This window comes from Melozone crissalis, unplaced genomic scaffold (genome assembly GCF_028551555.1).
Source record: "Melozone crissalis strain CALT ecotype California unplaced genomic scaffold, PUWL_Pcris_2 ptg000019l_1, whole genome shotgun sequence".
NCBI lineage: Eukaryota > Metazoa > Chordata > Aves > Passeriformes > Passerellidae > Melozone > Melozone crissalis.
Window position 1 is genome coordinate 18297045 of NW_026535797.1, and position 16412 is coordinate 18313456.

Here is a 16412-nt window from a genome sequence, read left to right on the forward strand (position 1 = left end):
AAAGACACCATTGAAAAACTGCCAAAAATTAACACAATCCTTGAATTGGAGTGGAAAATGCTGACACGACTTCAGATTGTTTTGATTAGCAACATGGTAACTATTCTGTACACTTGAACCCTATTGACAATAGTGTCTTTGCAACATTTATTTATACAAACACTACACTGGCTTTCTCTGTCATCACCTCAGCAGGATCTTACACACACCTGAACATCACAGAGTAAATATTATAGAGTAACTTCAGAATAACTTTGCAATCATAAAATCATCCACAGCACACAGGACAACACAGATAAGAATAAGATACTTCCTCTCCACACTCTACTGAGATTCATGAGAGAAAAACCTGAGATGTGACAGAGAACTCCAGCACTTGAGCAGTAAGCATTTAGTAAGTAGCCCTGTCATTGTTTCTTAAAGACTTGAAGGTTGATTTCTGCCAATTTATGTAGTTTTCATTTGTATTTGGATGACTTTCAGCAATCTCCTCATAATGCTAAGAAAACTGCATTAAAGATTGAGAGGAAACAACAAAAATAATTCCAGTACAACAGAATTTTAATGACTAGCTAAAAGTCTTGCATACATACATATTCACATGCATTTCCACACAAAGACCCTGCCGACAACTTTAGCTTAAAACATTCTCAAATAGTACAAATTAATTTAAGTTCTATAAGGCCTTCTGGCCATTTAATATGCATGTTTCAGATTCTGCTACATTCCTTTTTATTATCAGCTTTATTTCTACACACTTATTATTTTCAGGATGTTCACTGCAGAATGCCAGGCACATGCTCAGGGTATTAACTACACTCATCCTCCCCAAAGCAGCAGGATTAGCACTCAAAATGTTAAGAGATCTTCTCTTTGCTTACCAAATGCTGTCCATTCTTATTTCTGAACACCATGTAGCTGTCACAAAGCCTAGGATCAAAATGATGAATTGACTTACACTACATTAAAATTCATGCAGAGATGCAAAACCTGCATCTCTTTTATATATATATATATATATATGTATCTTCTGTTAAATAAACAGAAACTAAAAAGCTCATTTAGAAGTGATCAAATTAATTAGGATGGATAAATATAACCAGAACCTATAGCAAAAAATTTCTCACTGAACCTTGAAAATGTAAAATGTCAGTGCTTAAGAAACAGATTCTTGCATGGCCGTCTCCCCATTAGCCAAAGGAGACAGGGACATCTCTGGAGGGTAATTCATGGCTTCTTGGGGGCTTTTCACTTTCTAACAGAAGATTTGTGAAGGGCTTCCATAATTAGGCCCCTTGTTAAGTACTCAAAATTGGGCAGAATTCAATGTTTCAGAGCCTCCATGTGAGACTAACGAGGCACTCTGTGTCCCTCAGAAAGTCAGTGAGGCACAACTCTGCAATGCTCGTCATTCATCCTCAGACTATGAAATATAAATGAACATGTACGTCTATATTGGCTGGAAACTGCATCTCTGCAAAATGTTTGGAACACAGTAATGTTGATTGGCCAACATCTGTTAAAGTCAGTGCAAAGTTATGGTCAAATCTTTACCCATTGATATGGCAACTAAGTTTGCCCCTACGACTTCAAGATGAAACTGAATGAAACTCTTTGTGTTTGATCTCTGCCTTGTTCCATGCCTCTAGCTTGCTATCAAAAAAACACTTAATTCTATAGTACAGAGAGTTACCACTGCAGCCACATGGTCTGTGTGACACATGCCCCTTTGCAGGATATCTTCCTTGAACTCCAAGGTTTTGTCCAGCTTCCTCCACAGAGAAACAAAACTGTGACACTTTGCATCTTGATGCAAAAAGGCGCAATGAACTTATCAGGTAACTCTGTGCCTGAATATCCTCAATCTTCTAAAAAAGTCTAAGAAGAAGCTTTAAGCTGAAAATCTATCAGGAAGACATGCAAGTGAAATGTCCTTCAAAAGCATCTGCACACGTCCTTTAAAAGCATTCATGCATACATATGGTTCTATTTACATAGCAATTGTATTTAGCTTCCTTAGGATAGTTTATCCCTGTATGACAGGAAGCATTTCAAAGATTTAACCCATATTTACAGAGGAAGGAATTCTAACCTCAAAGCTGTCTTGACTCTTGCCCAACTACCTAAGTAGTTACTTCTTTTCTGTAAATGTAAAAATGTTGAAATTAATCCACAACTTCTACAGGATCAATGCCTACTTCAGAGGAGTACAAACTACCCTGAGGCAAGCACACTTTTAGAAGATCCCTTAAGCTTGTGCTAAGATCCACAGAGAGACATTCTTACTTTGCCTACTCTAGCATGTCCAGACAATACACTGTTTTCTGAAACTAAAAAAGACCTAGGAAAATCCACAGCATTAAACTTGCCCAGGTAAATATTGAGGAGGAAATGTGAAACTGTATATATGCAAACCACTATTTCAGACCTACAAGCACATGACATTAGAACAGCACGGGCTGGCAATTTTCAGTCATAGGCAATATAGTACCACAACAGTAAGCAGAACAATCTAATTTTGCTGAGCATTCCCAGAACAGTGCAAAAGGCCCAAGTGACCTATCTCAAATGCCCAAAAGCAGACCAAGCAGCATCAGGTACAATGCCTGGTTGCAGGCAATGCTTCTCCCTCCCCTGCCCATCTCTTCCAACACAGCTGTTCAGTGAAATTGCATGCAAGAAGGAAGATTTCACCTTCATTCCTTGAGCTCCTCACTGGAATGAAGCAGCTAATGAGTACTAGAACTAGCTGAGCAAAAGGAAGCCGCATTTGCCCACTCAAGGTGTATTTTCCATTCAAATAATCACCCCTGTTTCCCTGGGGAAAAGATGGCACACTGAACAGAAGTGTCAGACTGCAGATCCAGCTTGCAGACCATTCAACACCCCAGTCCCAATGTGGTGGACCACTGACCTGGACAAGCATCCTAACATAGCAATTCCTGTGGCAGTGCACATGAAGTTATAACCAGACAAATCTCAAGCAATTTTAAATCTATATACCATTACATACAAGATGCTCACTTGAACAAGCAACCTTAAATTCAAAATTTCTTGACTAGATTGCAACACACACATGCCATTTAAAAAGCTGTAGTCAGTTTTGCCTGTTAACCATCTGAGTGAATGATTTGTGACACACAGGTATTATCCAAGTTCCAATGACAAGTCTTTATCTGGAGATTTCAGACAGTTATTCATTACTCTGTTAGTAAAGAAGAAATAAAATGGGCAGTTCTTTCCAAAGATGGAATTTCAGGTTTGGTTACCAAAACAATAAAGGCAGAGACACTTCCAGATATCCTTTCCTGCCATGACTACTAAAGTAGAATATTATACAGAATTAGAGGAGGTAATGCAACTCACTGCAAAAATCTTCAGTGTGCAGATTGTTACCAAATTATTTAAACATTCAAAAAGCTCATTCCAGAATTATCCTGGAAAAAAATGTGATTTCCCTTCAGCTTTCTCTCCCTGCCTATGGGACAGGCTATGAAACACCCTTCATGCTTCTATTTCTAACTTCTTTTACCTTTTAAATACTCAAGAAAAAAACAGAACAGGTGCAATGCAAATGATACATTTTAGTTCGCTTACCCTATGAATAATCCCAGCTGAATGAAGATGTTTGATACCACACAGCATTTGATATAGAAGATAGGACATTCGTTCATGGTCCAGCTCCATCTGAATCACTTGGCAGAGATTTGCATCCATGAGTTCCATCACTATGTAGCTTACCAAGAAAAAAAAAAAGAATAATCAGATAATACTGCCATTTTACTGTATTCTCTCTCTTAATCATCTTTTCATAAAATAAATTCTCAGCTTTAGCTCAAATCTGACTTACACATCTTGAAATTCTTCCAGGGATTTTTGTGGTGTGAACACATTCAGTAGGCCGATTATCTGCAGGGAGTGGGAGAGGAAGGTAATTGTACCACAGCAATAACAAACTTGCAGAATCAACATTTCAAAACTGGTAACTATTATTCTGATATGAACCTCCTGGCATACACTGAAGCTCAAATGATTTTGAAAGGAGCGTTTTTCCTCCACAAATGACATAATCTAAAGACACTCCATGTGTTAACAAGATGATATTCAAATCTTAAAACCTAAGTAGCTTAGTCACTCTTCCCCTTCTTCCTATTTTCAGTTTGAAGACCTGGTAAGATTTTTTTGTACATGAGGAATAATAAAATTAAAACCAATGAAGACTCCCTAAAAGATACCCCATTGCCACTGACAGAGGTGAAGAAACAACATCCAAACAGAAAAACTGGTTCTTACAGATGCTTTAGAACATTTTGCATTAAGAATGGATAGGACGTGCAGAAAGAGGCCAAGCATCAAGAATCAGGCAGGCTTTCAATAGTTTATCATCATACAAATTATGCTGTTAGGTGGAACATCCTTCAGTGAATCCACATATAAACCACCTGTGTGAGAAAAATTACAAAATTTTCCCAAAAAAGCCAGAAGACTGAGCAAGTTTCCTATGACACTCTCCCTCCCTAGCAGCCAGGAGAAATTTTATCTTCCTGATGATGGGGGATTAAAAGAGAAGGTAAAATAGGCTGCACACATCTGACTCTGAAGGAAGAAAATGGCCAACATCAGCCTCCTGCAGTTCAACTGCAATGAATTTATCAGCTATTTGCTTCCCATTTCTGTGATCTTGTCTGCTGCACAGCTTCATAAATGCTGGACAGCAACTGCTGTCACAATATATGCATCTAAACTCATTCATCCACCAGGGGGAGAAAAAAGAGGTATTACAGCCTATTTCTTTTTTCTCCTATGTGTCTAGCAGCAGGATGCACTTACCAGCCATGGTACTCTTACTTGACAGCTGCTTGTAAATTTTAGCAATATAACACTGAGTCCCTTGCTGAGTTTGAAGGGGGTATTTAAAGATTGGGCAGGTATTAAAACTAGTCAATAACAGCTCTTCTGCAAGACCCTTCTGTACTTATCATGGAGAAACAGCTGTGCAACGGAAATCTTCTCTGAAGTCACTTTCCACACTTTTACAAAAGATAACCTTCCAGTTAATTCTTCAAGATGTGAAGGAGGACACTGCACTCACATTTTTGTGATTAACACACTTCATAAGAACAAGCTCTCTGTAGGCTCTTTTAGCATGGGTTTGGTTCTGAAACGGTCGACTTAACTTCTTGATTGCAACATTCCGCTCCAGGATGGCATCATAAGCTGCACTGTAATTAAAAATAACATTATTACATCTCTAGTGTCAAGGTCCTTTAAGCTGTGGCAGTTGCAAACATTTTCAGCTAATTTGTACCATGTCTGCAGAAATCCCAAATTTTCAGTGTTATCCAGCTTTAGGAATGTGATATAGCAAAGTGCTCTTGTATGCTAAGAGATTCAAAACTTAAAAATATTTCCCAGCTTCAGAGAATTAACACATGACAATCTCTACAATATAATGCAGTATTTCTCCTTCCAAAGATACTGAGTTCTTGCCACTCACTGGCACTCAAGAACAGACCATCTACAAAAGATCCAAAACACTTCAAACATAAAAGGCACATCAATTTTACATAAAATCTTCACACTAAAAGGGAGAAGGCAGGAAAAGTAGGTTATAAAAAGGTCCCATGCTCTAAATTATGTATTTGCTTAATATCTTGATGACAATGACAGCATCAAAGTCAAGACAAAAAAAATGCTAAGAAAGCTTTAACCTCTAGATGTCACTGGCTTTAACTTGTTGAAAAAAACCCCAACACTTTGTTTACAGACTAATGCCAACATTGTCATACGATTCAGTGACAGAGGCTGTTTAACTGATGAAGACTGTTATTGGAGACAACTCCCTTACATATCACATTTCCATGACAGGAAGGCATGGCTTGTTTTTCCTGTAAGAGCTAATATAACAGATGACTGCCATGCAGAGTCGGGAAATGTTTATCAGTTACTAAAAAAGTCTCAATAGAGAAAATATTATTTTCTTGTCTCTTCTCAAGAATGGTGCTCCAATCTAATGAAGAATATCTGCCAGTAAACAGTAGGATCTATTAAATCCAACTCACTACTTTAAGAAGTGGATTGTATGCATGTGAGCTTGAATGATTTGTAATTTATCATCAACAAAACCTCTAGACACTACTAAAGAAAAAGAATGGGAAAACATGTACTGGTAACTTTCTTTGATGTACATTTTCCATTATAACTGGAATTCCCCCACCTGCCCCAAAGATAAGGATTATTTTAGGAAAGGTGGCCAACATAGGACTTCTGTTCTAGTACTTAAACTTCTGCATTCCCTGTACATAATAGAAGCCTAGAGCCTATTTCAGTATCAGGCCATCTACTTAATATTCCTCCTAATCAAGTAGGATCAGTTACAGTAACAACAAAAAAGAAACAAATACAAACCATGACCACTGACAACAAAAACTCCAATCCAAAGAACTGCACTGTATGGAGACACATAAGCAAGATTTAACCACAGTCCTCATCAGGGAAAGCTGCTGCAATTTAACTAAAAAGGCCTCAATTACACCACTAGCAGCAACTACAGAATGGTCCTAGAGTAACCACATGGTCAGCTTTGGGATCTCTGCTCTAGGAAGGGCAACAAATTTGGAAAACAGGCAGTAGTTAACATATGACTGGCCATCAGAAGGACAGTAATAATATCTAAAGCTTTTACTGGCATTTCCATAGCAACTAAACAAAGTAGTCAAGCAACTGTCTACATCCTCAGTCTGCTAACACACATGCAAACAAAATTCAGATCAGTTACTTTGTTGCTGCTAGTTAATACCAGTAATCTTAATGCCAGAAGTTACCATTTCAAAAACAACTTTCTAGTGTTTTTTCTTCAAATTTACATTTACACTTTTCACACTGTTTTCTTAATCCTGCTAAAATACAAACATGAATTAAAAACCCACCTATACCATGTATTCTCTTTACACTGATCAAGAACAAGATCAAGGTAGTAAAGAGGTGACAGAACTGAGATTACACTCTCCCCTTTCTCTTCCTTTATGCTTTTGTATTTTTATGTACCTGGTTAACATCTTAAGAGTTACAATAAACTGAAAAATTGGCTAGGTCTGGTGATATTTACATCCTTTTCAAACATTCAAAAAAGCTTCCAGGAAGGTTAAGCCAACATTTCTCTTTGAGGCAATACCAATGCACAGGACACAGTGCCTACAAGCAGCTAGTTGCCAACAACTTAAATCAACTGGACACTTTTCAGTCCACACAGCAGAGCTCTTATTCAAAGAATGACACTGTCAAGTCATACTTTCCCAAACTGCATCAGGCACTTCCATATGACAGCCAGCATCCCAAATGCTTACTCATTGGTATCAAGGACTACTCAGATTGTGACACAGACCCCTATCAAGCCATTTCAAGTAGTGCAAACATTTACAAGCAGCAAATATTATACAGAGTATTTCTGCCTTTTGTTTCACTGCAAGCAGTGTGGTTTAGGATTAGGATTAGTTTCTTTATCCAGTTTCTTTTTTCCCCATTAATTTACAGGACTCAGCACAACTGGCTGAATTTGCACAGAAGGGTATCAATTCCAAAGTTGAACAGGTCAAAAAGCAACAGCAAGCCCTTGCTGAGGTAAAATGGTCATCACAGTTACCATTGCTGTTTTGCCTGTAAAAGGTAATTCTCCACACTCCTGGCTCTGTAACATCCAACACTCAAAAGACTATGTTAAGGAAACCTAAAGGTACATTTAAATTTTAAAGAAACCTTACCATACTATCCCTTGTGCTCCTGATCCTATTGGTTTCAAATTCTGATACCGTTTCAGTACGGTGAAAGTTGAGTCTCCAATTTCAACACTGTAAAAATTGTTGTCACGCTTGCTCCTGCTCATGACGGCAACTTGGTTACTTCACTTCATCCAAATTTTGCTTCTGGCCTATGAAGACATAAAATTGGAAAAACTAAGGTTTCACAACTGTATGGAACCTGACATAAGGCAAAACTCCTTTTAAGACACACAAGACACTTCCCAAATAAATCCCAAGTGCACATTTAAGTTATTTCTAGTGACTGCAGAAGTAAGATGGCAGGTGTTTGAAATGCTGCAATGGATGATAAAAAAAATCTGAGATGGAAATGACAGAAGATCAAAAGGCAGGAAGCTCCACAGCATCCAGAGAGCTTCAAGAGTCCTACCATCCCTCCATACACACATGTGCAGCACAGGAGCAGGGCCTGGGCCCAACACTCTCCAGAGGCCCCATTCCACCTGAATCATTGCATAATTCCATCAATAAAAGAGGACGCAACATGAACAAGTCTTCCAGACATTGCAATAATTAAAATAGTCTTGGTCACAACCAGCAGGGATACCTGACACTGATATGGAAACACACACAGTCAATTGAAGCCAGAAAAGGAAAACTGGCCTTGTCAGACATCTTTCATGAGGAAAAAGTAATAATCACAGCAGTATTTAAAAGAACTCATTGTTTATTTTTACTAATAACACAAGAAAGGAGGGAGAGATATCCCAAAGTGAGGAAGGAGAATTTAACTTGCTGTTAAATTCTCATTCCTTTCTCTGCAGCCCTACACAGTGTTCATCAAAAATTGTCAATCTGTACTGTGACAGCAAGAGGTACAGTCTCTCTCTTAGTTTTAAATGCATGCTCTCCTAGCATAAAACAGATTTACTCAGTGCTTCAGAAGACATGGAGCCAATTCTCAGAAAAGCCGTTTCTCCTTGCACATTTTGTTTATACCTTAATTGGAAAACACAACATGAAAAGCCAGGATTCATCCTATGCTATAATGCATCATCTCTTACTCTAAGAGTATCCTTTTATGCAAGAAAACATACATACTCAGCTAATTTCTACTTCAGTGAAGAAGTACAGCTGACAAGATATTTTCATATCCCAGTACCTTGAAATACAATAAACAGAAGAAATGAGAAAAACCAGAGATGGGAACAACCATCATTAATTACAAGATTCGCATTAAATCAGACTTGATTTTCATGCTCATGACTTCTAAAGCAATCCTCTCCTAAACAAGCAAGGATCAAGTAGGCTAAGTCTTGGAAGAAACTTTGGATGCTAAGCCAGCAAACAGTCTCAGGGACGAGACATGTCTGAGGTACAACACAAACACCAACTAACAGTGATCTGTCTACACGTGCTGGCACAACTGTTCTACAGTGAAAGATTACTACAGGAGCCGCTCTGAAGTAGGACTGACAAAAAATGAAGATCATGACAGTCAAAGAGATGCAGAAATGGAAGAAGGCAATTTTGAAATAAAACAATTACATATATTAATACATTAAATAGTAATATAATCAACATAATATAACAAGCTACCTATCAATGATGATTCAATAACTCCATTTAGAAGGCATCTAACACCATGAAAATGAATATACTGTAGGAATCTGTGGTTGACCTAGAAAAATCCAACAGTTCTTCAAGTACATGCCAGTTTGCTACTGAATGCAAAACAAATGGACAGTGTATATAAAGCTCTTGCATCAATGACTCTTATTTAATTTCTTTGTGAAAATACAGTTCACACATAGCTGATTTGTATGCATGATGTGTTTTTGAATGCTTGTCTAATTTTCAGCTGTCACATTTAAAGGTAGCTGGGTAGCTGCTAAATGGATAGTTCAAACACAGCCTAGTTTTCACAGATGCTTGCTTCAAAGGCTCAAATTTAGAAAACAAAAGAATTGTTTCTAAAGGTAACTTCATAGCTCATTCAGTTAGTCTCAGAAGTAATTACAGTTTTAATGTTTTGTTTGTCCATGTTGCCCTCCAAACTGAATGTTGTATTTTGCAATACTTCCAGCTCTGTCAAATATTAATGCAAATAGAACATTTGGATAAAGGAGTTAACATTAGCTGGGTGAAAACTGCAGCAAGATATTACTAAACCATTACAAATGCAAAAGATGTCTAAAAACCTGAAGCTTATTCAAAAACGGAATATTCTTACTGATGAGTTTAGGATTTGCATGGCTTTCAAACTATGTTTCCACAGATCATCAGATGGTTTTAAGCTGAACAACCTCCAGCTGCCTGAACCACTCCTAATGCTGCCATGTGTTTAAGGAGGTCTCCAGCTGCTGTGCCCTGGCAGTGCCTCTCCCCTCAGCTCCTGCACACCTGCATTACACAGAGCCCTGCCTGCTCACACCACTCACAGCACAGGAGGCACAGCACAAACTGAAAGTCAACAGCTCTGATCTCAGGAGCTATTTTCTGCTTGCAACTATTAAATAAAACCACAAATATACTGGAGTGATTCTTGTATAGCTCGGGTCAGAAGGACAGTGCAGGTACATTTCTTAAAATAACTACATTTTAATGTATCTTTTGTCCACCAAGAAGTCAAACTTCACTTGTTACAGATTCAGTAAAGCAAAGGTGAACACTAGATCTCAGTGTTCACCAGGAAAAGAAGTACTGAGGCTGGGGAAACCTGCATAAACATGACAAGGGCACATTTAGACTTCTATGTTATGACTTGCCTACTGCTTTCAAGTTCAAACAGAATAAGGTAGTGTCACCCCAGTTTGCTCAAACACACAAAATTTAAGGCACATTTAATTTTTTTTACACTTTAGGACAGCTACATTTTTATAGCCTTTTATACAAGGAGAATTCAAAGCCAATTACTTGATTTCCCAGAACCTGTTGAGTATTCAACAATAAACAGATGGCTTTCTCCACTGAAGATGGTAATTTCAGAAAAGATGACAGGCTCAGTATAGACAAATAAATTTGGCTATAAAGCAAAATATTCCTGAGTACACAACAGCAAATGAATCTTAATAAAATGTAATATGGGCTGTTTAAATCAAGGAATTACTTCATTGGTTTGGCAAACATTGTTGCCAGATTGATATATCTCAGAGATATAGAGCCCTCTCTGTTAATCTAACTGTCCTCAGTAAAATTTAACAGGGAACAACTATGTAGAGTCCTAAATTAATAAACAATGGACTAAATCCACTAATATGAACGCAACCTTTGCCACAATTTAATGTTGCAGTTTACAGGCTCATATAGTGACTAACAACATGCTCCAGCTGCATCACATGACGACCGACTTTCCAGTCATCTAGGAAACTAGATACAGTTTTCTTCATATGTGTCTGCCACCTCACTTATTAAGATAGTGTAATTGAGGAGTTTACTAGAAGGGGAGAACATACAGGGAAATAAACCACCCCCTTCTCCACTCCAGCAGTCTTTTCTTGGCCAGTAGTCACCCTACTACAGTTTCCATAGAACAGATGATAATCTATTTGAAGGTAATTGCAATCGACTGAACTTAATTATGCACTCCAAAAGTCACCTGGAGGCCCTTTCATAACAAGGAGGTACCTACTACTTAAACAGCACAGGTTCACAGTGTCTGATAATCTGATTTTAGTCTTCACAACTGATGTCTTTGCCCAGATTCCAGTTCTGTTTGGAACAGACAAGTAATCCTATTATCTTTCATAGAGGGAGCTTTCTTGCAATGCTCAGCTCCAGATATAAGTACATAAATAGCATAAAGGGCCTCAAGAGCCACAAGGTCCTCAGAGTTTTCACCCTGATTAGTAGTGACTATGGAGTTTTTCCAGATCCTGATTCAAAACAGAAATATTTATTTAAAATTTACCAAGGAGAACATGAAAATAAAAATAACAACAAAGCAGAGCCTGAATTAGTAGAGGAACATCTGGGCGGTTTTTAACCCCATCTGTAACACATGCAATGAGGATGATGCAGGAGATTAGAATCCAGCCTTGAGGATGAACTGAGGATGCTCTAGGGAAACACTAGAGGTACTGATAAATGTTACTCAATTTACCAAAAATTCTTCAACAGACTCCATGTTCAGCCCTCTATTTTTTCCTCTTACAAAAACAGGTGAACTTTTACCCTTTATAATGCTGTAGTAGAATTTGAGGGGCAGGAAAGGAGTAAACTTCTTCATGGAAAAAAAAAATCAGCAACTTTTTCTTTTTAATCTGAATTACACTTAGCAAGCTTCCTGCATTTTAAATCTTCCCCACCCTAATATTTATGTACTTAATAAACTACAATAGAAGGGGGCAAAATAAGTCAATAAAATTTCATATCTACTGAAAGCCAGCTTCCAGCTCAGAGACAGACTAGAAGTCATAGAAAGAAAATACACACTCTAAAAAAGGACCTATCTTTTTTTATCCACGCAAAAAATGCATGTTCTGTTTTTCATCTTAATTGAAGTGACCTGCTGCTGTTTTCAGTCACTTCAGTCAGCCCACAAAGGGGCTGTGCCAGCAGCTACAGCACCTGGGTAGAGCACAGGTTAACAGCCTGATCCCCAACCACCACTAACACTGGGAGCCTCCTTGTTTGCTTTGAAGGGAGGGACAGGAGAGGGGAATTATTCCTGACAGCCAGGCAAGAGGAACATTGTTATTCATTCTTATTTCCCAAGCAGAGCTTCCAGCAGCAGCTGCTGGCAAATGCAGCCCCTTGAGTTTTCCCTTTTCGGGCTGTTACTCGCCCTCTGGTGAAAAAGCCAATTTCACTGACACTGAGGACAGACATGTTCTGTGGTGTCACTGAAGCAGGATGCCCCAGGGATTATATCTGCACAGTCAGTCATACAGATAGTAACTTGAAGCTGGCATGTTCTCCACTGCTTCCTCTGACAGACCTCTCTGATCAATACTATAACATCTAATCAAAAGCAAATGTTTCCACTAAAGATTGTGCTATTTTGGGAACTTCACCCCAAATGGTTTCAAAACTCACAATAAAAGGTTAATAACAAAATAAGGAATGAGCTCAAACAGCTAATTTTCAACATGATGTCTTCTGCACCAGTGCTGGAATTCCCTGCATCAAATTACATCAAATACATTCAATTCAGCCTGAAATAGCAATCACTCACAGGTGCAGTCACCAGTGCCAAAATATTAACAGCTGAACCTGAAACTAGGGGAACCTGAAGTTGGAGACACGGATTTTTGTATAAGGCAACTGGAACTTGAGCTTTTCCACTTCCATGTCTCAAGTACCTTGGAACAGTCGATACACTGTCAGAAGTAACTAATGACTGAGAGGCTGTTGAGCTGTAAGGAAAGACCTCCAACTGGCAGCAGTAAAATTAAGACTGTAACTAGCAAAATACTGATACTGTCTATAAACAGGTAGTGTAAGATCACATACAAACATGCAGAAAGGCACAAGAAACAACTCCTGTTGTTAAACACTGCTCCAGGTGAGCCATGCCCTGGCACTGCTGGTGCAGCTGGAAGGGACAGAACCAGTGAAGGTCCAGCAGTGATTTCACACACTGCTCCCCATGGAGCACAGGCAGAGTCAGCACCTCCACACCACATTTCCCTCAGAAGCTCAAAGCAAGCATTTATGCAAACCAAGTACAACATACCAGTGTTTTCTCATCCTGCCGGCTGAACAAGGGTCAGCTGAACCTGCATTCACAGCTTCTGAGTACCCTCTATATAAAAATCAATATTACTGCACATTTCTAAAGCAAATTCTCATATTGTGAAACATCTCTTGCAAAACATCCAAAATAAGCCAATAATTTCTGGTATCACTAAAAGATTAGCTTTGTTTAACATCAAATTCAATTCATCTGAGAACTGAATTCTTTATAGTCAAATAAAACACATCACACACCTTGCACAAGCAGGATAATGAAGAACCAAGTAACAAATGCACCACAGTAAATTGCTTACAAGCAATATAAGTTTTGCAGTGATTCTCTTTTCAAAACAGATATTTTTTGGTTTTTATCAGTAAATTTCCTATTGAGAGGATTAATTAACCTTCTTCCTTTTGCACCTACATTTCTCTACACTCTAAGACACTGTCCCATAATGCCATTAGTCTACAAACTACAGCCCTTTTACTACTAAAAAAATGCATATAATAGTCATTCATGAAGAGTTAAGGCATTATTTGTTAATGGCACAGGACGATTAAAGAGACTGCCATAAAGCACAGGAAAAATGCCACATGGGCAGCATGTTTATCTTACACACATAAATATTACCTAAACCAGTCAGGTAACTGATTCACTTCTGGCACTTTGAGCTAGTCAGTTTTATTTTTCTTTTACAACTGTAACTAAAGCAGCTGGTCATAGAAAAAATTATCCATACTTTTGGTTTAGGGCCTGCTGGCCAATTAGGTAAAACACACATTACAGCCACCAGCAGCTCTAACTTCATCACCTGGGAAGTTAAACAGAATTAAGATTCAGAAAAATGAGAAGTCAAAACATAGAGACTTAAAGTAGCCTGAGGACAAGGAAAGAAAGATGCACAAGTGAACACATGCTATCAGCTCCATGAAATGGTGAAAATTTGTGCTTGCTTATCTACCATTCCTTCAGCCATTTCCCTCTCCCCTCTAAGCAAGGAGAGCCTGCCAGTTTGTGACAGGGAAATGAAACCTCACATTTCTTCATCATCTGTGATTATTACACACCAAGTGCTATCCAGATTGCCAGGTTTCTGAAATATAATATCTTTAAAGGTACATAATCTAAACACAAAGCTATCTCTAGAGAAAGACACGACCATAAATACTTAAACCCCCTGAAAGTTGCACCATGAGTTACAAAGCTTAAAAACTGCCCAAACTTTATCTGAGGCTTTCAAGTTGATTTTGGTGATAGACACAGTCCTGGTGATCCAAATCAGGAGCAACACAGCAACACTTACAACTTCCCAGCACTTCTCACTGTCAACTCCTACAACACAGCTGCTCTGGAACACCAGAGCACCCTCTCTGGAAAAACCTCACCTGTGGCCAACAGCACTTAAATAATTCTTACCAAGTTACAGATCACTTCTAATCCAGTTCACTACAGAGCCACTCTGCTGCAATATGGTATTCTGTATTACATGTTTTCCAGGGCGCTGCATTTTGTGGTAAGGCTACATGACAAAAAGCTTAACACAGGAGGTTGTACAGTGAAATGATGTATTTGCAATAGAATACACTGCAGAGTCCATATATTCTTATATATTCTTGCTTTATTAAGTCATTAGACATCAGCAGAGACTGTTTCAGAAAAGTATGTTCCATTCCCTTTAAAGAGGGTTTTAGATTCAAATGCCAGGAGGCTGTAAATGAGGCAGGCTGCAGTATGCAACACTCACCAGCCTGAAAACTGGCATTTCTAATGATGAAGATTCTCATCCAACCTTTCCTCTTGACTTTTTTTATTGACTCCTGGACTGTGACTTTAATTAATCATGAAGAAATTTATTAGGTAGCATTTTTCTAGAACAAGCATTATCAGAATGAGTAGTGCTATATTTACAGCAAAAAATATCACTCTGCAAACTCTGCTGTGCTACATCTGATAGGAGAACAGCTCTACAGCTTCTTGAGTGTAATGTCATATGAAACTCCACTACAGACTGGTTCCATGACAAATCCTATTATCATAATATATGATAATATAAGATGTTGTGTCTTCCAGGTCAGTTTTGTCACAGAAATCATAAACCACAATAGCTTCAACAAAAGAAAACTTGTGTAACTCTACATTTTGGTAAAGAAGCTGTTATGACAAGAGATTAAAAGACTATTCTTAGCAAAACTCTCCTTTTCAGAAATAACAGGATAAGACAAGGATCTTCCAATTCCTTAATCCTTTTTCAAATAAAAGATTATAGAAGAGAATGGTAAATGGAGAGAAAATCAAGGTATGCATGTTTTTCAAAGCTTAAAATATTCAGGTTTATTGCAGGGCACTATTTGTCAATTTAAATTATTTTGGTTTTTTGTAAATACTGCTCTTAAAATCTGAAATCAGTAAAAATTCAGTAAAGCAACAGTTCAACAAACTGTTCTATTTTAAGCATCTGATTTAACTGTCAGAAGTGCAATCTAAGTGCCTGCTGCTGGACCCAGAAAAATGTTTAATCATAATCATGCCTAAACCATGACTGAAACCACTGCATTCTAGGGAATGCCATTCCATGTTGCCTTACCTAGATCCCTTTTCACACAATCATGTGTCCTGGCCCATTCAGCTCACTCAGGTACGTGAAAAAACATAACCAGGTATAACTTGAAATTGACAGGAAAAGAATAAATTACTAATCTGGGCACAAGACTGTTTCAGCTGTGCTAACTCCCACCATTCCACAAAGGCCTGCCTTCATATGGTAGCTCTCTGCACATCCAGTGACCACTGCCACAGCAACAGAGGCAAACCATCAGCAAAAAAAACCAGTGAATATAACTCAGAGTGCTTCAATGAGATCTGCACAAGTTTAGAAGCAGAATCCTGCCCTGAGAGCAATCCTGGAGTGGGAGGAAATGCTTGTTCTTTAACCTCTTTTTGCAGGGGGGGAAAAAAAAAGCATATAAAAGCTAAATGTT

General features: G+C 38.2%; 1 protein-coding gene across 6 annotated transcripts in view; it reads right to left on the bottom strand.

Annotated features, from left to right (window-relative positions):
- MAPK8 (mitogen-activated protein kinase 8) overlaps window positions 1-16412 on the bottom strand; it is a 116058-nt gene that overhangs the window by 10081 nt on the left and 89565 nt on the right. For 4 of the 6 annotated variants that reach the window (XM_054277221.1, XM_054277220.1, XM_054277223.1 and 1 more), the window contains exons 2-6: window positions 8859-8919; window positions 7761-7927; window positions 5093-5222; window positions 3851-3909; window positions 3598-3736 (exon numbers count right to left, since the gene is read on the bottom strand). In XM_054277221.1, coding sequence (XP_054133196.1) covers window positions 3598-3736; window positions 3851-3909; window positions 5093-5222; window positions 7761-7882 — 450 coding nt within the window. In that variant the 5' untranslated portion in view covers window positions 7883-7927; window positions 8859-8919. The remainder of the gene's footprint in view (window positions 1-3597; window positions 3737-3850; window positions 3910-5092; window positions 5223-7760; window positions 7928-8858; window positions 8920-16412) is intronic. The other 2 variants (XM_054277224.1, XM_054277222.1) reach the window with 1 other exon arrangement.